The 24,226-nt window shown below is 47.2% G+C and overlaps 1 protein-coding gene across 1 annotated transcript in view; it reads right to left on the reverse strand.

The window, feature by feature from the left end:
• The window catches only part of LOC144891580 (uncharacterized), a 38,472-nt gene extending 20,855 nt beyond the window's left edge, over positions 1-17,617 (reverse strand). Inside the window, exon 1 of the mRNA XM_078775193.1 lies at positions 17,513-17,617. Coding sequence (XP_078631319.1) covers positions 17,513-17,617 — 105 coding nt within the window. The remainder of the gene's footprint in view (positions 1-17,512) is intronic.
• Between the last annotated feature and the right edge of the window lie 6,609 nt (positions 17,618-24,226).

Raw genomic sequence — 24,226 nt, forward strand, 5'->3', positions numbered from 1 at the left:
CAAAATTATTGAGTTTGACAAAAAAATTTGCATTTACATTTTCATCCATAGTGGAGCTTAAGTGCACTACTCACAATAAGTTAGGGATATTGTGGGAGTGAGTTAATTTTTTTTATATGGGTTACGTATTGAAATCAAGAATGCTGTGTTTTTTCACACATTAATAACCATAGAATTAGGACCAACAACTTTTTTCAACATAATTAATACACAAAATCAACCACACCGAAGAACCTGCCAATATCCCTAACTTATTGTGAGTAGTTTAACAAAATGGTAAAAGGAAAAGCAGTGAAGCAAAGACTTTCAAATTGAGAAAAATGTTATTGTGAGGTTTATATAAAGTACATATGAGGGCATTCAAAAGCTTAGAGACATGAGATTATACTACTTACAAAAGCAGCTTAAATTTTTTCTGTATTTTTGAACATATAAGTATGTATAATTTGCCAGTAATTGCTTTTTCTTATGAACAATAACCATGCATGTATTGGAAAATACAAAAATATGTTGGTATTTGTTGGCCTATTGCATCTCATTCTGAAAATTTTTCAATCACCCACATAAAAGTGGGATGGACAACATCACATTTTAACTTATCTTCATTCCCAGATGTATTAGTCTCAAGAGAAAACAAAAACGCTTCATGCTGATGCTGAAAAACGAAAACAATTATCATAAAATAAAACGTCAATACAATTTTATCATCTCCATTTGTGTGTCTCAAAGTGCTTGCATATACTCTTTTAAAACTTCAAACCTGGATCCAGAGAAGCCACAGGAATCCCCGCCTGGAACCATGGACTCTTGACTCTCTCTGCCCTTTGGGCCTCATTCTGAAGGTGAAAGAGACCTATAATATGAGAAATATCTCTGTCGGCAGGTGCTATAGTAAGGTACCACTTGGCACAGTGAACGTTGCCTTGTGATGTGTTGCAAGTGAAGTACTCAGGTTAAGAGGGATTTCAACCTTCACACTCACAAGTCAGGTTTTACTTCAAACAGGGCGTTTTTCTTAAATTCAAGAGGCATGCAAATACAGCCATCATGTATTTTGTAATAACTACCTGCAGGGCAGAATAGTTTCAGCCAGTGTAATATCACCTCCAAGTTTTATAAATATAGCCAGGGGGCTGCATACCATGGCTTACTCTTCAAAATGCACAGAGTTGATATTGTGATGGCCATCTGCAAATGCCAGTGACAACGATATCATTGTGCTCCCTAAAGTACATCGTATTCATTGGTGAATCGCTTTGTCTGCAAATTTACAGGATGGTAGTTTATAGTTGGGTTGGAAATGGAACCCAGAGCAGACAGTGCAAAGGTGAGTATGCTCCCCCTGAACTATCATTCATTCACAAAGTATGAAGAGATTTAAAAATAAAAAAGCTCATTAAAAAAAGTCTTAGAAGTCTTTTTAAAACCAAATAAAAATGATACATTGATCTTTAGCTCATGGAGGAATTTGTTCTTTTGTATATCAAATGCAGGACAGGCATCTGTAAACATCAATCTACTTTTATAGGAATTACACACAAGGAACCATTCGGCCCATCATGCCTGCACTAACCAACCCCAATATCGTTACCCACCCACACATAAGCTACCTACCATCCGCACAAGCCAATATCCTCATATCCCTCTATCTCCATTGCATCTAGGTACCTAACCAAATCCCACTTAAACCTATCCACCCCCTCTGCTGCCACTACCTTTCCTGGGAGACCATTCCATGCATTAATCACTCTCCGACTGAGACGCCTGCCTCAAAACTGTCCTAACTCTCATCTTCTTTAATCTCAAGCTATGGCCCCTGGACCAAAAACATTGTTAATTCTGCTGAAACACTTCACTGCACCAATCTGTCCACACCCTTCATTATCTTAAACATCTCCATCTGATCTCCTCGCAGTCACCTTCTTTCCAATGTATAAAGTCCAGTCTCCTTCAACTGCACCTCAGAGCAAGCTCAAGCTAACTATTGAATCCATCAAGTTTTTGACGCTGTATCCTCTCTATGGCAGGAAATTCCTATATAGTGCTAAAAGATTCAAAACTCCCATCACCCCTCCCTTTCAAATATCCCCTCTCACCCCTCCTCCTCAAAGTTGCCTCTTAACTGCTCCACAGAGATGACCCCTCCCATCTTCCTCTCTCTCCCTTCCATCACATACTTCCACCTCCTCCAACCTTCGACTTTGCTCTGCCCCCCCCCTCCCCACCCCCCCTCAAACAACCCCTCACTGTGCCTCATCCCATCACCATCAAACCTTTTCTCCTCCTCCTCCTTACCTCTGTGTCCTTCTCTCCTGACAAGGTGGATAAGTTTTTGTCAAACTTCGACGATGATTCTGCAACTGGACCAGACGGCTTCAGCCCATGTGTCCTAAAATCTTGCTCTGCTGCTCTTTCACACCCTCTCTCTGTTCTCTTCAGACGCTGTCTGTTCATGCAAAAACAGCTCCTTGCAACTACAAACCAATCAGCCTGCTCCTAATAATCAGCAAGGTCATGGAATAAGTCATCACTTCTGACATCAAATCCTTCCTCTTCTCCAATGGCTTGATCTCGGATCATCAATTTGGTTTCAGGCCAGGTCACTCTATTCTGGACATGCTGCTCCTGCTGTCTCAACAATGGATAGAGGTCCTCAATGCCAAACAGGATATCAGAGCTGTCTCCCTTGACATATCACATGCCTTCGATACGGTCGGGCACCCCGCTCTGCTCACCAAACTATCCTCCGATGGTATCCATGGAAATCTCCACGCATGGCTTGCGGACTTCCTCTCTGGTCATAGTCAACGTGTGGCCCTGAATGGATTTCTCTCATCTCCCCTTCCTGTTCAGGCTGAAGTTCCCCAGCGCAGTGTTCTGGGCCCTGTGCTTTTTCTGGTCTTCATCAATGATCTCTCCGACTCTCTGGAAAATCCTCTCTATCTCTTTGCTGATGACCCCACTATCTGCTGCACCATTCCTCATCCCTCAGATCGACAGTCTGCAGCCTCCTCACTCTCTGCAGACCTGGACAAAATCACAGAATAGTCAAACAAGTGGAACATGTCTTTCAATCCTGACAAATCTCACACTCTTACGATGTCTCTCCGAAAAGACAGACTGGCCAACCCTCCCATGTACTTTCTCAACAATCCTCTCCAAGAAGTTCTGTCGCTTTTGGGTCTCACTATCTGCCATCATCTTTCCTGGGAAAAGCACATTTCCAAGCTGGCCTTCAAAGCCAGTCGCCGACTGGGCGTCCTCCATCATGCAAAGTCCTTCCTTGGCACACCTGAGCTCCTCACCACATACAAGGCTTTCATCCGCAGCTCAATGGAGTACTGCTCTCCCCTCTGGGCTGGTGCTCCTGCCTCACACATAGCTCGGCTTCACACTGTTGAAACCAAAGCTTTCAGAATCATTGGAATCTCCCGTGATGAAGCTGATTGTGAGGGCTTTTCACTCACTCACCGCAGGCAGGTCCGGTGGTCTTTTTGTCTTCTTCCGACTCCTATCCGGCCTTGCTCCCCCAGCTCTATCTGTGCTCTGTCCCCCAAATATTCCTGCAGTTCGCACAAGATCTGCCAGCAACTCTCTTCTGGTGAAATTGCCAAAATCAAGACTCTCTGCTCACCTTCACTCTTTCATTCCTCTTTACTCCCACCTCTGAAACAAACTCCCTCACTCTCTTCAATCCCACTCCTCCTTCCAGGTCTTTAAAACAGCTGTTCACCACCATCTCTTATCTTCCCCCATCCAAAACCTTGATCTTTTCTACCCCCGTTAATTCACCCCAGATCCACTTTTTCGAAATACCAACTTCTTTCCTGGAAGTCCTCGTAGTGTCCATGTGTTTTACACCTCCCCCACCCCCTTCCCATGCCTACTCCACCCAAGCCCTCTCCCTCCCACAGATCTCCCGATGTCCCTGTTCTCGACTGTTGTACTTGTGCGCTTCCCTCTCTGTCCCATCTTGTCTTCCACTCCCTTTATCATATGTTTTGTGTCCGTTTGTTTTTTTTGTGATTAATGTTAGCTCTTACACGAGCCTCGATCTTCTGTGCAAAATAAAATAAAATAAAATAAATGTCGTCAACCTCTAAAAACCCATCAACCTCTCCCTCCCAAACCAAAGGGTCAATTCTCTCCCCACTCCAAGCCTTCAAAACCTCCACCACAACTCATAAATCCCCTCTCCCCCACCTCCACCGAATTCCCTCAGCCTCCACACCCCTAAAGCCTCAACCTCCCCCTCCCAAATCTGTCCCATTTTTGCTCTTCCCTTCCTCACCCTCCCAAACCCAACCCTGGTCTCTCCTCCTCACCATCCTCACACTTATAAAAGCAAACATGCATTCCCACATCGAAACAGTGGAATATTTAATGCTTTTCCCTCACCTATTGTACCATGCTATCATGGACCTCACATACACCAGTCATGGTCGTCTGTCCTATTCAAAATCCTGCGAGATATGCAGAAACCCTGTAACAATGCAACTCTCCAGCGACAATGAGCAAGCAAATTGTCATTACATTTTCAATCCCATTACCCTCTTAAACATTTTTTTGCTGTTATGGCGGTTGTTATTGCTTTGTTGAATTGAAAGAAAAATAAATGTATTCACACTTATCATTGCAAAGGCATTGTAGACATACCTGTTACCTGGCATCTTGTAATGGAAATTATTCAATGACATAGCAAGTTTGACCTTTTTGGGGAAAATGTTTCAAAAATAGCATTGTGGAAATGCCTTCTGCTCGGCTTAAGATTGTATAGCTTAGCAATAGGTATTTCCATGGTGCACGTTTAACTTATGCCTGATGTAATTTAATTGTGATATAGGATTATGCATAAATAGAGCGTAGAGAGCTGTCGTCTTTCCTCCCTCATGTCTTTCCTAAAACCTCTTTTCCCTTCAATCCATTACTCATGTTTTCCTTTGTAATGTGTCTTATCTGTCCTTTTGTTGTGGAAATTGGCCTCGCAACACTGTGAAGGCACAAGACTTGGTATGTAGGCGTGGGTTTGGGCGCACCTTGATTGACAGGCCGAATCGTCCATTGGTGCGGGGCTGACAAGGCGGGGTTGTTGTTGTTGTTGTTTCGTATGCAGGCTGTGGCTGCTGATTGCATCATTTTCTGGAAGCGTGGCTGTGCCACTGATGCAGCCACTGTTACCAGTAAGCTGGTACTCATTTTGGATGATTGGCTGAGTCAACCCACCTGGTGTTATTTCAACAGCATGTGGGGCTCGAATCAAAGACCTTAAGATCTTGGGCCAGCCAGTTTAACTGTTAAGCCAACACCAGGCTTACAAGGTGGGGTTACATCACAGGATGGGGTCGTGTGAGCCTACAAAAGGCTGTGCACCTGTCCCAGTAGAGTTTTGAGGATTCAAGCACGTCCAGTGCAGCGGCGAGATTGCAGTTCAGGTTGTTTTTCCTGGCTTCAGAGCTTGTAGTTTGTGATTCCTTGCCCCTGTTTCGTTCCACGGACCGCTTGCTGCTGGTCCAACTCAGGCCGTTTCAGCTGTCGACCTTAGTTAGGGGTAAGAGACTTGCGGAGATTCTGACCTGCTGCCATGGAACGCTGTCGTTTTTCAGCCTGTCCAGCCACATATTAGTCACATGGCTCATGTTTGGGTCGTGGAGGGTATTCCATTGTACTCTCTATTTTCTCACACATAAACCATAAATTAAATACACACAAAGACAAACTTGGTCTCTGTGGAGTGATTGTGATTATGGGTGATTAGTTATCCTAATAGTGAGCCGATGAATCGTCAAAGGACAGACTGGGTCCAGTGACTGTTGGCACCCCACACATCAAAATTAGACAACGATTAGCGCAGGTTTTGCTAATTCGGTGTTGGGCTTGAGGTAAGTACCAGCACGTTGCTTAACCAGCGCAGATATGTTCCATCGTCGAAGTACGGTAGTGTGGCACATACATCCGCAGCCCTCCTCGGAGCGTCTGAACCGGTGGACCGGCATGACCACTTTAATAGTGGTTGACAGTATTCGGACAAGGCAACTGCTGTAACAATATATTTGTATGAGAAACCTTTCATGCAATACTAGATTTTTGCAAAAGGTTAGGGAATGATTGTTTTAATTATCCATTTGACATACATATATTTACAACTACTTGACAAACACCAGCTTTGACAACTACATATATAGATCGAGGTTTTCTCTTCAGACAGATTATCTGTTCTCCTCCCAATCCAGTTCTCTTTTTCTCATCTTTGGAGACTTAAATTTCCACCTTGCTGATTGGCTGGAAATCACAACTCAACTACAGACTTGGCATTTAATATGGATTATTTTTTTTGTGGGGGTGAACTGACTTTTCAAGATGTCTTAGAACCAAAAGTTCATTGGAATTATGTTGAAATTATTCTAGATTTTGTTAATGTGACCTTCAAAAGAAACAAAAACCACATTTGACATTTCGAAACAAATAAATTGATCCTTGAAAGTGATGCAAACTGATATCGAACTCAATTCATGGACAGTAATGTGTTAAACGCCTGTACGTTTTTTTTGTTTGTTTTTTTGTTTTTTTTGTATACAAGATCGAGGCTCGTGAAAGAGCGAACATTAATCACACAGAAAGACAAACCGACACATAAAACATATAACATCGGGAGCGGTAGACAAGATGGAGAGAGAGGGGGTAGGACACAAACACAACATTTGAGAGCAGGGACCGAGACACATGGAGACATCGAGAGATCTGAGAGAGGGCGAGGGCTTTGGGGGGGGGGGCATGGGAAGGGGGGTGGGAGAGGTATAAAACATATGGACACTGCCAGGACTTCCAGGAAAGAAGTTGGAATTTCAAACAAGGTGGATCTGGGGTGAATTCGCGGGGGTAGAAAAGATCAAGGTTTTGGATGGGGGAAGATAAGAGATGGTGGTGAACAGCTGATTTAAAGACCAGGAGGGAGGAGTGGGATTGAAGGGAGTGAGGGAGTTTGTTCCAGAGGCGGGAGAAAAGAGGAATGAAAGAGTGAAGGTGAGCAGAGAGCCGAGATTTCGGCAGTTTAACCATCAGAGGGTTGCTGGCAGATCTTGTGCGACCTGTAGGAATATTTGGGGGACAGAGCACAGAGAGAGCTGGGGGTGCAAGGCCAGAGAGGAGTCGGTAAAAGACAGAAAGACCACCTACCTGCCTGCGGTGAGTGAGTGAAAGGCCCTCAGAGATAGCTTCATCGCGGGAGATTCCAATAATTCTGAAAGCTTTCGTTTCAACAGCATGAAGCCGAGCTAGGTGTGAGGCAGGAGCACCGGCCCATAAGGGAGAACAGTATTCCATTGAGCTGCGGATGAAAGCCTTGTATGTGGTGAGGAGCTCAGGTGTGCCAAGGAAGGACTTCGCACGACGGAGGATGCCCAGTCGGCGACTGGCTTTGGAGGCCAGCTTGGAAATGTGGTTTTCCAAAGAAAGATCATGGCAGATAGTGAGACCCAAAAGCTTGAGCGACAGAACTTCTTGGAGAGGTTTGTTGAGAAAGTAGATGGGAGGGTTGTCCAGTCGATCTTTTCGGAGAGACATAGTAAGAGTGTGAGATTTGTCAGGATTGAAAGACATGTTCCACTTGTTTGACCAGTCTGTGATTTTGTCCAAGTCTTCAGAGAGTGAGGAGGCTGCAGACTGCCGATCTGAGGGAAGAGGAATTGGAGCGGCGGAGAGTGGAGTCATCAGCAAAGAGATAGAGAGGATTTTCAAGAGAGTCAGAGAGATCATTGATGAAGACCAGAAAAAGCACAGGGCCCAGAACACTGCCTTGGGGAACTCCAGCCTGAACAGGAAGAGGAGATGAGAGAAACCCATTCAGGGCCACACGTTGACGGCGACTAGAGAGGAAGTCCGCCAGGCATGCGTGGAGATTTCCATGGATACCAAAGGAGGAGAGTTTGGTGAGCAGAGTGGGGTGCCAGACCGTATCGAAGGCACGTGATATGTCGAGGGAGACAGCTCTAATTTCCTGTTTGGCATTGAGGACCTCCATCCATTGTTGAGACAGCAGAAGCAGCATGTCCAGAGTAGAGTGACCTGGTCTGAAACCAAATTGATGATCAGAGATCAAGCCATCGGAGAAGAGGAAAGATTTCATATCCGAAGCAATGATGGATTCCATGACTTTGCTGATAATTGGGAGAAGGCTGATTGGTCTGTAGTTGCTAGGATCTGTTTTTGCACCTTTTTTGTGCAAAGCGGTGATGTTGGCTGATTTCCAAGCAGATGGCAGTTGACCTTGAGCAAAAGAATGGGTGAAGAGAACAGAGAGAGGGTGAGATAGAGCGGCAGAGCAGGATTTTATGACCCGTGGGCTGATGCCGTCGGGTCCAGTTGCAGAATCAGAGTCGAGGGTTGACAGAAACTTTTCCACCTTGTCAGGAGGAAAGGACACGGAGTCCAGGAGCAGCTGGGTACGACTGGGTATGGTGGGTACAGAGAGGGATGGGTTTGGGACACAAGATTTAGAGGCAAACACAGAGTTGAGGCATTCAGCTTTTTCACGTGCGGAGTCAGCTGTGTAGCCGTTTGATGTAAGGGAGGGGATGGAGGGGGAACAAACACCAGAAACGGATTTGACCAGACGCCACCAGGATTTGGAAGAGGGAGACAGATAAGAGAGTTCGGTCTTGAGAATGGAGAGATATTGTTTCCTGGCTCTCCTGAGGGTGGACACACACTTGTTTCGGGCTTTGTGAAAGGAAATGAGATTTCCTTCCGTTGGATTTGCTTTCCATGAGAGGAAAGCAAGTTGTTTCTGGGCAATAGCCTCACCACAAGATTCCGTGTACCATGGATGGGAGGAAGGGTATGACAACTGAAGACGAGATGGAATAAATCTGTGCATGAGAGAGAGCAATTTACTTTGGAAGAATTCCCAGGATGAGTTGATGTCAGAGGTGGTAGAGATGGGAGACCAGTCCAGATGATTGATGGCTGCTTGAAGACCGTGCCAGTTGGCCTGAGTGAAATGCCAGACTCGTCGACGCTGAGCAGGCTCCCTGAGAATGGTCAGAGAGATGTCCACTTTAACAAGGACATGATCAGATGATCCGATTGGAGCAGAAGAAGAGCAGCAGACATTTTCAGGGAAGTTAGTCATAACCAAGTCCAGAAGAGAAGATGCTCCGTTGACTGAGATCCGGGTCGGGAAATTGACAGATTGTGTCAGTCCCAGTGAGTCGCAGAAGTCCTTTGCTGAGGAGCCATGGCTGGTGAGAGAGGTACCCACACCCAGCCAACTGGCATGATGACAGTTGAAATCACCACATATGAGGAAGAGAGAGTTGGGATGAGTAGATAGAAGTTGGTCGATATTATCAGACAGCGAGATGTAGATGGAGTCATCACTGTTTGGTGGATGGTACAACACACATATGAACAAGAGGTGGGAGCGAAGGGGAAGCCGTAGCCAGAGGTATTCCTGGGGGTGAGGTGGAGAGAGTGCAGTGCAGGGCGAGTGAGGAAGAGAGTTTTTGATAAAGATAGCAACCCCACCTCCAGGACGAGGCTCAGGTCTATCATACCGGAGGAGGGAGTAACCCGGGAGAGATACTAAGGAATCAGAGACATCATGAAGGAGGAAAGTTTCTGTTAAGCAGATCACGTCTGGTTTGACAGAAGCAACCTGTATGGAGAGATCAGTCAAGTTTGAACGAAGGCCCCGGATGTTTGAGGTCCATACCGTTAATGAAGAGGAAGGGGGAGCATCGGATACAGAACAGGGGGGAGGAGGGGTAAGTAAGATGTGGAAGAGGTGGAAGAGGTAGGGAGAGCTGTTGAAGGTGTGTCAGAGATTTCAGAATAGCTCGGAGAAAGGGAAGGATGGGGCGGACAAAAGGTTTGATGGTGATTGGGTGAGGCACATTGAGGTGTTATTTGAGGAGGGGGAAGAGCGAGGCAGAAGGTTGGGGGAGATGGAGGTGAGAGTTGGAAGGGGGAAGAAGCGGGGAGGACGCTTTGAGGAGGGGGAGTGAGAGGGGGGAAATTGAGAAGAAATGAGGGTGGGGAGATTTGAAGGGGAGGGGCGAGGGGGGTGTTTGGGAGGGAAGGGACAAGGGGAGGGATTTAAAAGGGATGGGATATGGGGGACATTTGGAGGGGAGGGGTGAGGGAGGAGTCTAGGAGGGGAGGGGCAAGGGGGAGTCTTGGAGGGGAGGGGTGAGGGAGGAGTCTAGGAGGGGAGGGGCAAGGGGGGAGATTTGAAAGGGATGGGTGATGGGGAGGATTAGGAGGGGAGGGGAAAGGGGGAAGATTTGAAAGGGATGGGTGATGGGGAAGATTTGGAGGGGAGGGGTGATGGGGAAGATTTGGAGGGGAGGGGTTATGGGGAAGATTTGGAGGGGAGGGGTGAGATTTGATTTTAGAAAGTGTACGATTAATGGGAAACGAACATTTATTGCAAAATGAGTTTCTTGTGACCTTCGAGTTAAAAATACGTTTAAGGACGCTGGATGGAGGATGGAGTGCAGGAGAGTTTAGGGAATGTAGAAAAAAGGCACTATAGGAGATGGAATTTTTTTTTGGGATGAATAGATTTGGTGAGCAAGTCGAAAGCAGCCTTTTAAAGAAGAAGAAGAAAAAGGCGTTATAATATATGACGGAATACATAACTTGAGGGGAAAGTGAAAACATTGAAGGTTAATAACAGTGAAAACTATCTGGGGAAATGGGGGAGAAACACGTGGTCGAAGAACGAACGAACGAATAAGAATGAATAAACGAATGAGAACAGAGAAGGAAATGTTTTTTTTGTTTTTTTTGAGTTGAGATTTACACAAGGAAGTAGGCTATGGGGTGAAAAGACTGGGAAAACAGAGAACGAAAGTTATTGGATCACAAACGACGGACCGCTGAGAGAAAAACAAAGCCTCAAGGTTGTCCACTGTACAAGGCCTCAAGACATGACACGAATTAACACGATTTTCAATACAGGTATGAAAGATTTGCACCGAAAATCTTCCTCGGGACACAATATACGTACACACACGTATAAAATAAATATTTAAATAAACACACATAAAATAAACACACATAAAATAAATACAGTTATAACGAAAATACAAATGGGAACAATTACTTAACTTCGATTTCAAATCCCTCGCGACGCGGCAAAGGCCTTGCTCGCGACGCAGCAAACAGACGATAAATTTATGAAAGATAAACACCGAGAAGCTTCCAAGGTGCACACTATAACTTCACACACTGAAAGATAAATACAGTTTCGACAAAATACAATTGTGAACAGACTTAACTTTGAAAACGTGGAGACCGTGTGGAGCTTCGAGAATCCCTGCCGCCGTCTCCAAGATCTCGCGAGTTTTCCAGAAGTATCTCTTTATTTAGCACATTAGCCAAAAAAATTTAACAAAAACAAAAGTTAAATTACGACTGGGATTACGGACAGTAAAATTACAGTTCAGTACTTCGTGTAACCCCCACGAGCATTCAGGAGAGCACGTACACGTTGAGGCATGCTGTTCACGAGATTTGCCAAGGTTTGGACAGGAATCGCTTGCCATGCAGTGACAATAGCCTGCTGCAATTCACGCACAGAGGTCGGCTGCTGGTCCAAATGGTCGATTTGACGCGTTAATTCTGCCCACAAGTTCTCTATCGGATTCATATCCGGGGACATGGCAGGCCACTCCATATGTTCTACACCACGGTCAGCAAGAAAGTGTTGGATCATGAGAGCACGATGAGGCCGTGCATTGTCATCTTGGAAGACAAAGTTTCCTCGAAAGGCTGCACGAGCAAATGGAAGCAATGTTTCTTCCAGAATGGCCCTGTACTTGAACTGGTTCAGGTTTCCATTCAGAACAACCAGGTCAGTTTTGCCCCCTGCATGAAAAGCAGCCCAAACGGTCACCCCACCACCTCCAGCTTGGACTCTTGGCACTATACGATCTTTGTTGTAGGCTTCATGCACTTGTCTGCGTACTCGGACGCGGCCATCTTGACGATAGACCAGAAATCTAGACTCGTCACTGAAGATCACATGATTCCAGTGTCCTGGCTGCCATTGACGGTGCTCTCTGGCCCACTGCAATCGGCGCTGGCGGTGTTGTCTGGTCAGGCGTGGCTCTCTCAGGGGACGCCTGGCACGATCGCCTGCTTGAACCAGTCGTTGGTTGACTAGCCTTCTGGATACAGGCACATTTGTCAGTTGCTGCCACTCAGCCTGAAGCTGATTAGCTGACTTGGTACGGCCATTGCGGACTAACCGGTGCAGCTGGCGATCATCCCTCCTTGTGGTTCTGCGGGGACGCCCTGGCCACGGTATTGGAGTAGGGACACCCCTCTAAGCATTTCGTTTCAGGATATTTGACACCTGACCTTGAGTGATGCCATACTGCCGAGCAATAGCACGCTGTTTCACGCCGTAATTTCATAAAGCCACCACTCCATGACAAACAGCATTGTCGAGTTGACGGACCATCTCCAGAGGAAGCGGCAATAACTTTTGGAGACGTGCAGCAGTTGTTTTCCACTAATACAGAACGCAACAACCCTTGTATACCCGACTGTGAAGCCAATCATCAAATGCACCTGTCCGTACATTTTGCCACGCCACCTGTGATATAATCCTGTTGTTGACTTCTTGTTGCGACAGACAATCAGTAACATGGTTCTTTTAACAAATAAATCACCAAAGTGGAAAATAAACTCACCAAATTGATATACTGAGTTAAGAAAGTAAACCCAAGTCAAGGAAAAAAAAATATTCCATATTAAATGCCAAGTCTGTATATTCCATTGTATTGCAGCAGAGGCCTTTTATGATTCAGTTGCCCTTAAGCTATTTGCCAACTTGCATCTCTCCAAAAGTCAGTGAATGTTAGTTTGACATAGTCATGTTAAACTCACCTTCTGTCGGTCCTCTTCCTTCTTTGCTTTTATAAGCATGCCATTGTGAAATGCTGGTCTCTTTGGCAGTTTGTGGAGAGCCGACAATGTGTCATCTTGTATAGCAGGTCAATAAGGCAAATTTATCTGGTCTGAATTCCACTACTTACCTCACAGATGCATTCATCATCTCAATGGCTCCTGACACGAATGCAATTCCTCCCTCAACATTTGTTTCCTTCATGGGTTCATCTAATCATGCTCACAATTGTCCCATTCAACATTATGATGTTGGTACACAGCTATGGGGCGAGGCAATCACAAAAAGCAGCTTATGTTCTCCAACTGGAATTCACAACCAACGTATGGGAACCGATGATTCCTCTGCCTATCCCAAAACTAGTGTGTAAGTATTTTGATGAGCCAAGGCCAACTTCAAGCTTACATCCGATCAAACCTCTTCAGGCTCCCCCCTTCCTCCAAAGCCAGGTGGTATGTGGTCAGGTCTGTCTCTGGAAAAAAAATTCCCTTCTCCAAATTGCTACCAAAAAGATGGAATGATGTTGGGCACTGCACTCAAAAGAGCTGAATATCTTATCAGCTGTCTTTACTGAAAATGGCTATTTCCCCCAATCTTCTGCTACTCACCCTTTTCCAAAAAATCGAATCCTCTCCACAACATGAGAAGGATGAGAAGTTCATTGTCAATCTTGACACCGACTCTGCAACTGTTCCGTTGACACTGTTATGATCATCCCAAAAAACTGTTTCATCTCAATCCTCTCGTAGATCTCAGTGTCATTCTCATATGATTTTCTATCTTCATCATGGAAAATTCTAAATGTCAACAAATCACGAGAAGGGTTATTGATCTAATCTACTCAAATTCAGACTAGTTACCCATTACCATCACAGGTATGTGGATGGTGAGGGATGTGGATGGACAAAAGGACCACCGAGGCACTCGGAAACATGGTGGTGGGATGATGAAGTTGGAAGGAGGATTGACGAGAAGAGGAAGAAGTTCAAGGAGTGGCAGAAGGCGAAGGGTACGGGAGCAGAAAAAGTAGAGCATGAAAGTTATAAGGCAGCCAAGAAGGCTGCAAAGAAAGAGGTAGCAAAGGCGCAGGAGGAATGTAGGAAAATGTTCGGAGAACGCTTGGATTCAGAAGAGGGTCAGAGAGCGGTATTCAGGATTGCAAAGCAGATAGCGAAAGAGAGGTGTGATGTGATGGGGGTGAGTTGCTTGAAGGATGAAGTGGGACAAATTGTTGTGGACCCAGATAGAATAGATATATGGAAATGCTGTTGAATTGAATACAGAGAATGAATGGGATGGGAACATAGAGAGTAACCCAGTTTTAGGACCGGCAAAGAAGATAACTGAGAAGGAAGTTGAGGAAACGATAAAAGCAATGAAGAGTAGAAAAGCGGGAGGGCCGACGGGAGTTGTGGGAGATATGTTGAAGGCAGCAGGAAGTTGGGGTGTGAAGAGAATGACAGAGATCTGTAATCTGGTGGTGAAAGAAGGCCGCATTCCAGTGAATTTGGGAACTGAGTACCCTCGTCCCTCTAAACAAGGGGAAGGTGACTATCTGGAGTGTGGCTCGTACCGAGCGATAAAGTTATTGGAGCATGGAATGAAGGTATTGGAAAGGGTGTTGGAGAGGAGGTTAAGGAAGAAGGTGAAGATCGACGAAATGCAGTTTGGATTTATGCCAAGAAGAGGAACGACAGACGCGCTCTTTATTGTGAGGCAGTTGCAGAAGAAGTACATGGAGAAGAGGAAGAAGTTGTTTCTTGGGTTGGTTGATCTGGAGAAAGCATTCGATAGGGTTCCACGCGAAATATTGACATGGGCATTGAGGAAGTTAGAAGTGGAGGAATGGTTGATCAGAGTTGTGATGGCAATGTACAAAAGAGCACGCACAGCTGTAAGGACGAAGGACGGGAACAGTGGTGAGTTTGAGGTGAAGGTGGGAGTGCATCAGGGGTCGGTACTAAGTCCACTACTATTTGTAGCTGTGATGGAGGTGCTGGCTCAGAACGTAAAAGAGGGTTTACCGTCGGAGTTGTTGTGTGCAGATGATCTGGTGTTGATTGCAGAAAGTATGGATGGACTGAAGGAAAAGATGAACAAGTGGAAGGAATGTATGGAGACAAAAGGTCTGAAGGTGAATATCGGAAAGACGAAGGTGATGGCAAGTGGTAAAGCATGTGGTGAGGTGGAAAGAACTGGGAAGTGGCCATGTGCTGTGTGCAGGAAGGGTGTAGGAGTGAACTCCATTCAATGTACAATGTGCGCTCAGTGGGTTCATCAAAAATGTAGCGGTCTGAGAGGGTCATTAACCAGTGTGGCAGCTACATTCAAATGTAAGGTGTGCACAGAGGGAGCTGCAGATGGAGGAAATGTTGAGTTTGATCTTGGTGACGGCGTGAAGCTGGAAGGTGTGAAAACATTTTGCTACCTCAGAGACATGCTGAATGGAGAAGGTGGATCAGACTCGGCAACGGTTGCTGGAGTGAGATGTGCATGGAAGAAGTTTCGGGAACTGAGTGGCGTGCTGATGAGGAGGGTAGTGTCGTTGAAGCTGAAGGGAAAGGTGTATGCTGCATGTGTGAGAAGTGTTATGATTTATGGGAGCAAGACATGGGTCATGAATGTAGAGCAGCAACGAAGGCTGGAAAGGGTGGAAATGTGAATGGTTCGGTGGATGTGCGGAGTATCGTTGAGAGAGAGGAAGACAAATGATGAATTGCGAAAGATGACAGGAATAGAGCCTGTGATTGATGCTGTGAAGAGGAACAGGTTGAGATGGTTTGGTCATGTGTTGAGGAAGGATGAAAGTGACTGGTTGAGAAGAGTGATGGAAATGAATGTGGAAGGAGGTAGAGGACGGGGAAGACCGAGAAAGACTTGGCTACACATGGTGGAAGAAGAAATGCGGGCAAGGGGGTTAAACAAGGAGAGATGCAGAAAATAGGGCAAAATGGAGAAGATTGTCATGGGGACCGCAAGGCCAAACCCCGCTCTGGCAGGGAAAATGGCCATAAAATGCATGTTGTTGTTGTGTGTTGCTTTGTGTCTCATGTTCCAAAGGATATTGCTGTGATGGAGGTGTGGTCTAACCAGGGTTGAGTAAACTATATGGAGAATCTTTTGTCAAATTCATAAATGTCCTTTTGATAATTCCAAGTATCTGGTTTGCTTTTGATGCAGCTGCTGAAACATGCTTGTGCAACTTGAGCTCTGAATCTATCACCAACCCCAAGTCCTTCTCTTTATGTACTTCCTGTAAGTCTATTCCACTCATCTGACAAGCAGTCAATATGTTTGATCTTCAGACACGTAGTACTTTGCATATGTTTGAGTTGAAAGGTCGATGTCATTTGTCTGACCATTTTTTTTGCTTCATTCAAATCATCTTGCATCGGGTCCTTTTGACTTTGGCTTTTTACTGGACCAATGATTTTCGTGTCATCAGCAAAAATATACACAGTTTATGAGCCCATCTGGTATATCATTGATAAACGGCACTTACAATTGAAGGAACCAGAACACTCCCTTGGCGGACTCCACTTCCAATAAATTTATATTCCGATTTCACCCCATTGATGGCCACTCGTTGTGTTCTGCCAGATTGGAATGCCTCAATCCATCTGTGCAGTTTTCGTACAATTCCATTTGCTGCCACTTTTTAAAGGAGCCTTCTGTGTAGGACAGCATCGAATGCTTTACGAAAATCCAAGAACATGATATCTACAGGATCTCGGTTGTCAATCAATTGAGTCAGTTCCACAAAGACGCAAAGCAGTTGAGACATACATGATCTGCTGGGAGTAAATCCATGCTGGCTGTTCGCAAACAAATCATGCATCATCATGTGCTTTACCACAGCATCCCTCACAACACCCTCCATGATTTTTCCTGCCACAGAAGTGACTTACATGGCAATAGTTTTCAGCAAGTGATTTTACTTCCTTTCTTATGGATCGGAGTGACATTTGCCATCCTCAATTCTTCAGGTATAACACCCTCATCCAAAGATTTCTGGAATATCAGTCTCAAGGGACGTGCGCTGGTGCCAGCCGTGTCGTTGAGAAATCGAGGCTGTAAACAATCAGGTCCTGCTGACTTGCTGCTGACTTGCTTGCATGCCTTGATTCAGGAGCTTCTTCCTTACTTCCTCCCCTGTAATGTTGACATCTTCCAGTGCAGGTCCAATGTGGCATCGTTCCAGATTTGGCACATTTACTAAATTCTCCTCTGTGAAACACGACTAAAATAGTCATTTAGTGTGTTTGCCTTTTCCCTGACATCCTCTTTAACGTTCCCATCAGATTGTATTAAGTCACCCACGACAATCCTTGTTTTGAGTTTGTTATTTGCATCTTCATCTTCTGACTGTTTACACAAAGCCAACCTCTCACATTCTATCATCGTTTGTACCCCTGCTACTCCACAGAAATGGCAAACAATGTCCAATCTCCTCCTCCTCCTCCTCCTCCTCCTCCTCCTCCTCCTCCTCCTCGTCCTCCTCGTCCTCCTCCTCCGTCTGTCCACTTTTTGCCAATTTGATTCGCTTTCCTTCATTCCCTGCTTCATATCTTCAGCCTCTTTCTGTAATGTGGAATTCACCGATCGTTTCGTCTTCTTGGCTTTAGCGGCTTTTGGGATGTCGAACGGCTCCGACTCGTTGTCAAATAACTGGTCAAAACGGTTGGTCATCATGCTTCCCGGCATGTTGCCTCGCTCAAGCACTGAATTGCGCTCCGATGCAGCTTGTTCGGCCAACATCACGCTTTCCCAGTTACAGCAGCCCCGTGGTTGTACCTCAGGTTACAGAAGCCCCGTGGTTTTACCTCAGGTTACAGCAGCCCCGTGGTTGTACCTCAGGTTACATCGGCCCCGTGGTTGTACCTCAGGTTACAGCGGCCCCGTGGTTGTACCTCAGGTTACAGCAGCCCCGTGGTTTTACTTCAGGTTACAGCAGCCCCATGGTTTTACCTCAGGTTACAGCAGCCCCGTGGTTGTACCTCAGGTTACAGCAGCCCTGTGGTTGTACCTCAGGTTACAGCAGCCCCGTGGTTGTACCTCAGGTTACAGCAGCCCCGTGGTTGTACCTCAGGTTACAGCAGCCCCGTGGTTGTACCTCAGGTTACAGCAGCCCCGTGGTTGTACCTCAGGTTACAGCAGCCCCGTGGTTGTACCTCAGGTTACAGCAGCCCCGTGGTTGTACCTCAGGTTACAGCAGCCCCGTGGTTGTACCTCAGGTTACAGCAGCCCCGTGGTTGTACCTCAGGTTACAGCAGCCCCGTGGTTGTACCTCAGGTTACAGCAGCCCCGTGGTTGTACCTCAGGTTACAGCAGCCCCGTGGTTGTACCTCAGGTTACAGCAGCCCCGTGGTTGTACCTCAGGTTACAGCAGCCCCGTGGTTGTACCTCAGGTTACAGCAGCCCCGTGGTTGTACCTCAGGTTACAGCAGCCCCGTGGTTGTACCTCAGGTTACAGCAGCCCCGTGGTTGTACCTCAGGTTACAGCAGCCCCGTGGTTGTACCTCAGGTTACAGCAGCCCCGTGGTTGTACCTCAGGTTACAGCAGCCCCGTGGTTGTACCTCAGGTTACAGCAGCCCCGTGGTTGTACCTCAGGTTACAGCAGCCCCGTGGTTGTACCTCAGGTTACAGCAGCCCCGTGGTTGTACCTCAGGTTACAGCAGCCCAGTGGTTGTACCTCAGGTTACAGCAGCCCCGTGGTTGTACCTCAGGTTACAGCAGCCCCGTGGTTGTACCTCAGGTTACAGCAGCCCCGTGGTTGTACCTCAGGTTACAGCGGCCCCGTGATTGTACCTCAGGTTACAGCGGCCCCGTGATTGTACCTCAGGTTACAGCGGCCCCGTGGTTGTACCTCAGGTTACAGCGGCCCCGTGGTTGTACCTCAGGTTACAGCAGCCCCGTGGTTGTACCTCAGGTTACAGCAGCCCCGTGGTTGTACCTCAGGTAACAGCGGCCCCGTGGTTGTACCTCAGGTTACAGCAGCCCCGTGGTTGTACCTCAGGTTACAGCAGCAACTCCGTGGTTGTACCTCAGGTAACAGCGGCCCCGTGGTTGTACCTCAGGTTACAGCAGCCCCGTGGTTGTACCTCAGGTTACAACAGCAGCCCCGTGGTTGTACCTCAGGTAACAGCGGCCCCGTGGTTGTACCTCAGGTTACAGCAGCCCCGTGGTTGTACCTCAGGTTACAGCAGCAACTCCGTGGTTTTACCTGCAAGCATACAAATACCAAATAGTGATCAAAACAATTAAATAATTTCATAATCCATTGGTCTGACACACTCGAAATCGCAAATAGCGACCAAATAACGCAATCTCCACACAAGCGTCACAGTTTCAAATTCGGCGGGACCGGGAACACGAGTCGGTGGAAGCCTCGCCTCACTTCTCTTAACCCTCCCCAAGCCCACCTCTTTCCAAATTTCCAGTTTTTCCTTCCTGAGCGTTTCCTTCTGTATCCATCTTGCCCACACAGTGCATCCTCTTCTAATTCTTCCCAACATCTCTTATTTCTCCAAGTCTCCCTCTCAATTCAAAGTAATGAAGACCGTCAGCACCAATGGCAGGCCGTGCATCACTCAACAAAGGCTCGATCAGGAAAGAAAATCGTCACAAAAATCCTCACCTCTTCGTCGCAGCTTCATATCACTATCACTATCAGAACACAGCACGTGGTGGCGACGGTTTCCGTCGCAGCTTGATCAATTTCTCTTTATCACTTGCTCCACTTGCCGACCGGCTCAGGATAATTTCCGAAAACAAATTACTCAGTGAAAAAATTCTACAAATCAATTTTCTATCAACGTACCGGTCCGTGTATTACGTGACATTCCTGCAACAGTTCACAACACACAACTGCACCCTTGAGGGAAGGAGTTCACTGCGCATGCGCAGCTAATCCTGCATGAACATGTGAAAACTCGCCATGTTGAGAAGTTCGCTCGATGATGTGACGAATCCTTGGCGTTTTTAGATTGGAATCTGCGAGCCAAAAGTGGATTGAATCGAGATGGAGATCGCGATTTGTGTGTAAAAAATTTTTATAAAAGAGGGTTGTCGGAGGATGAGGTTTCATTGTTGTTTGAGGGTCTTAACTACGCCATCACTCCTGACAAGATTCCTATCTGAATATATACTGACCTGAGTCGACCAGACCATTCACTCGGCGAAACTTAATGAGGTACAAGCGGAGGAGCTGCTGTGCAAGGTCAGCCCTTCACGTCGTTACTCGAAGCTACCGACACAAAACACCTCAAAAGTAGAATGCTTGGCCATGCACGACCTCGCCAGGACAAAGAGAAGACGTGATGGTGCCGGCGGACAAAGGTGGATGTGTCGTCGTTTTGAATGAGAACTGAGGAGGACTATCATGATATTGATAAGTGTAACATTGTGAGCCTTTTGGAGAACAAACAAAAAACCATTCAAAAAGCTTAGTCACAATCCCATGTGTGGTATTCGGCAGAGAGTATGCTCCAAGTTTAATAAATTTACACCCATTGGGTTCTGTCAGTGATAAACACGAAACGATTCCTCAATTCTCCCACGGAACCGAGTATCCTCCCTTCTATAGACCACCCACAGAACCAAGTATCCCCGTCTTCTATGGACCACCCACGGAACCAAGTATCCCCGTCTTCTATATGCTCCACCCACAGAACCGAGTACCCCGCCAGCCTACTTTATATCGAATCCACCCACAGAACCAAGTATCCTCGTCTTCTATATAGCCTCCACCCACGGAACCAAGTATCCCCATCTTCTATGGAGCCTCCACCCACAGAACCAAGTATCCTCATCTTCTATGGAGCCTCCACCCACAGAACCAAGTAGCCCCGTCTTCTATATAGCCTCCACCCACAGGACCAAGTATCCCCATCTTCTATGTAGCCTCCACCCACGGAACCAAATGTCCCCATCTTCTATGGAGCCTCCACCCACAGAACCAAGTATCCCCGTCTTCTATATAGCCTCCACCCACAGGACCAAGTATCCCCGCTTCTATATAGCCTCCACCCACGGAACCAAGTATCCCCATCTTCTATATAGCCTCCACCCACAGAACCAGGTTTCCCCGTCTTCTCGATGCTCCACCCACAGAACCAAGTATCCCAGTCTTCTATAGACTCGACCCACAGAACCAAGTATCCCCGTCTTCTATATGCTCCACCCACAGAACCGATTATCCCGCCTTATATCGAATCCACCCACAGAACCAAGTATCCCCGTCTTTTATATGGCCTCCACCCACAGAACCGAGTATCCTCCCTTCTATAGACTCCACCCACAGAACCAAGTATCCCCGTCTCCTATATAGCCTCCACCCACACAACCGAGTATCCCCCCTTCTATAGACTCCACCCACAGAACCAAGTATCCCCGTCTTCTATATACTCCACCCACAGAAGCGAGTACCCCCCCTTCTATAGACTCCACCCACAGAAGCTTTTACAGCTGCCCACATTTGGAGCGGACCCACAAACTGCGGAAGCTCTGAGCCAGCTCAAGCACTGGCTCAGTCTGCTGACCAGCTACCTGAAAGCGCATCCCGAAATCACCGATGATGTGAAGGGCGCAGTGCTGAACTCCCATGTGACCCACGTCGTCCACAACTACATATCTCATTGTGCGACATTCGACGATGCCGTGACTGAACTGCACACCATCTATATCAAGCCGCGGAATGTTATTCACACGCGGTACCAGCTCGCCTCCAGGAAGCAGGACGCTTCGGAGTCCCTCACTCATTTTGCCCAAGAATTGCGGCGTCTTGGCAAAGAATGTGCTCATGAGACCCGAACTCACGAGCAAATGTGTGATGGTTTAATGCGAGACGCTTTCATTTCTGGACTTTACTCTACGAGCATCCGGCGATGTCTGCTGGAAGAACCTAACCTGATGCTGAAACAGGCCCTCGATCAAGCTATTGTGCTTTTCGAAGCTCAGGCACAATCTGAGGTGTACGGACGGCCTTACATTACATCGGGGCTCACTGAAGAGCGGCGCTCGGAGACCGAAGCTGCTACGGAGTTCGCTGCTCCCGACACACAGCTCAAGGCGGCTGAGGCACTCGGAGCCAAAGGTATGAGCCTCGCCGCGACTACCTTGGCCGGGAGCAATGCTAAGTGCTTCTTCTGCGGAAATAGAAATCATCTCCGTGCTGCTTGCCCGGCGCGTGAAGTTCTTGTCATTCTTGTGGCCGAAAGGGTAACTTTGCCAAAGTATGCTGATCGGGGCGCGCACGGCGCTCCCGACCAACATTGGCTGGCATAAATTTAACGCGCATGGCACGCGCATCGCCCCAGGCCATTCCGGTGCAGCCCGGACCTCAGGGGCTTACCAGAGCCGTCATTCCAGTCTGATCGAAGGGACCACAGCTGGAGCTTTGGTCGACACAGGATCGACCGAGAGCTACATCGATATGGGTCTCGTCCGCCGTCACGGGTGGCCTATCCTCGGAGGATCGCGCAGAGTCTACATGGCATCGCAAGCTTTATGGATGCGGACAAGGGGTGAATGTCGTGTTAAGTTAGTTATTAATGGTAAAATGTACCCTGATGTTCGCCTAATGGTACTGCCCACCTTTTGTGCCGAAGTTCTATTAGGGCACGATTTTCTCGAGCGCCACGGTCGCTTAGAAATGACCTTTGGGGGAGATGACATGCTCTCGGTGTGCTCCCTGGCAGGAATGTCTATTGAACCGATGACTTTGTTTCCGAACCTGACTTCGGATTGCGTCCCAATTGCGATCAAATCCCGGCGCTACTCTCGGGCTGATACTCGATTCATTTTTCTAAGGAGACGAGCAAACTCCTCCGCGAAGGCATTATCGAGCCCAGCCGTTCTCCTTGGCATGCGCAAGTTTTGGTCGTGAGATCCGAAAATCATCGCAAGCGCATGGTAATCGATTATTCGCAAACCATGAACAGATTTACGCTTCTGGATGCCTACCCGCTACCAGGATTGGATTCTCTGGTTCGACAGGTCACCCAATATGGCGTGTACAGCACTCTCGATCTCTGGATGTGTATCATCAAACCCTATAGCGGCAGACGACAAAATTTATACAGCTTTTGAATCCAAACAGAGGTTGTATCAGTTTACACTGCTTCCTTTCGGAATAACGAATGGGGTCGCGTGCTTCCAGAGAGCTATGTACGACATTGTTGCAAAAGAACAATTAACAGACGTTTTTGTGTATTTGGATAACCCTACGGTCTGCGGCTTCGACCAGGGTCACCATGACGCTAATTTGAAACGCTTCCTCCAGGTGGCGCAAAAGTATAGTCTGATGTTTAATGAGGACAAATGTCGCTACTCCTCGAGGACGATTGATCTCCTGGGGTACACTGTGACCCAGGGAACCATAACACCTGACAAGGAACGTCTCCGCCCTTTGCTCGACATGGCGCCGCCGCATGATCGTGCTTCATTGAAGCGTGACCTCAGGCTGTTTGCACATTATTCAAAGTGGGTCGAAAGTTACTCCGAGAAGCTTCGTCCCCTCATTGATTGTAACACGTTCCCTCTCACTCCCGCTGCCAAGGTCGCCTTCCAGGCTCTGAAGTCGGACATAGCGGGCGCTGCTGTGTCTTCTATCGACGATAACGTTCTCTTTGTCCTCGAGAGTGACGCGTCGGATCACGCCATTGCTGCTACTCTCTCTCAAGGGGGGAAGCCTGTGGCATTCTTCTCAAGGGCGTTATCCTCCACTGAGAAACGTCATTCTTCTGTGGAGAAGGGAGCGTATGCGATAGTTGAGGCGATACGTCATTGGGGACCCTATTTGCTGGGTAAACACTTCAATGTCATTACCGATCAGCAAAGTGTAGCTTTCATGTATGACACAAAACATGCCCAGCGCATTAAAAATGAGAAAATCACTCGCTGGCGCATTGAGCTTGCCGATTATAGCTTTGGTATCAAGTATCGCCCTGGGCGGGAGAATCACGCAGCAGACGCTTTATCCAGACCAGGTGTTTGTGCGAGTTTAAATTCCTCTGATGATTTACGCATTCTCCATGATACCTTGTGTCACCCTGGGGTGACTCCTCTGATTCATTTTGTGCGAAGCCGCAATGTGCCCTACTCTGTCGAGGACGTTCGTCATTTATGTCGCTCTTGTGCTGTTTGCGCCGAACTCAAACCCCGCTTCTATAAACCCGACATGGGGACGCTGATTCAGGCTATTAAGCCCCGGGACCGATTGGCGATGGACTTCAAAGGGCCGCTACCTGCCTCCGGGGCATCTCGTTGCCTCCTCACCATTGTGGACGAATACTCTAGATTCCCTTTTGCCT

The sequence above is a fragment of the Myxine glutinosa genome, chromosome 4 (genome assembly GCF_964187855.1).
Source record: "Myxine glutinosa chromosome 4, kmMyxGlut1.1, whole genome shotgun sequence".
Taxonomy (NCBI): domain Eukaryota; kingdom Metazoa; phylum Chordata; class Myxini; order Myxiniformes; family Myxinidae; genus Myxine; species Myxine glutinosa.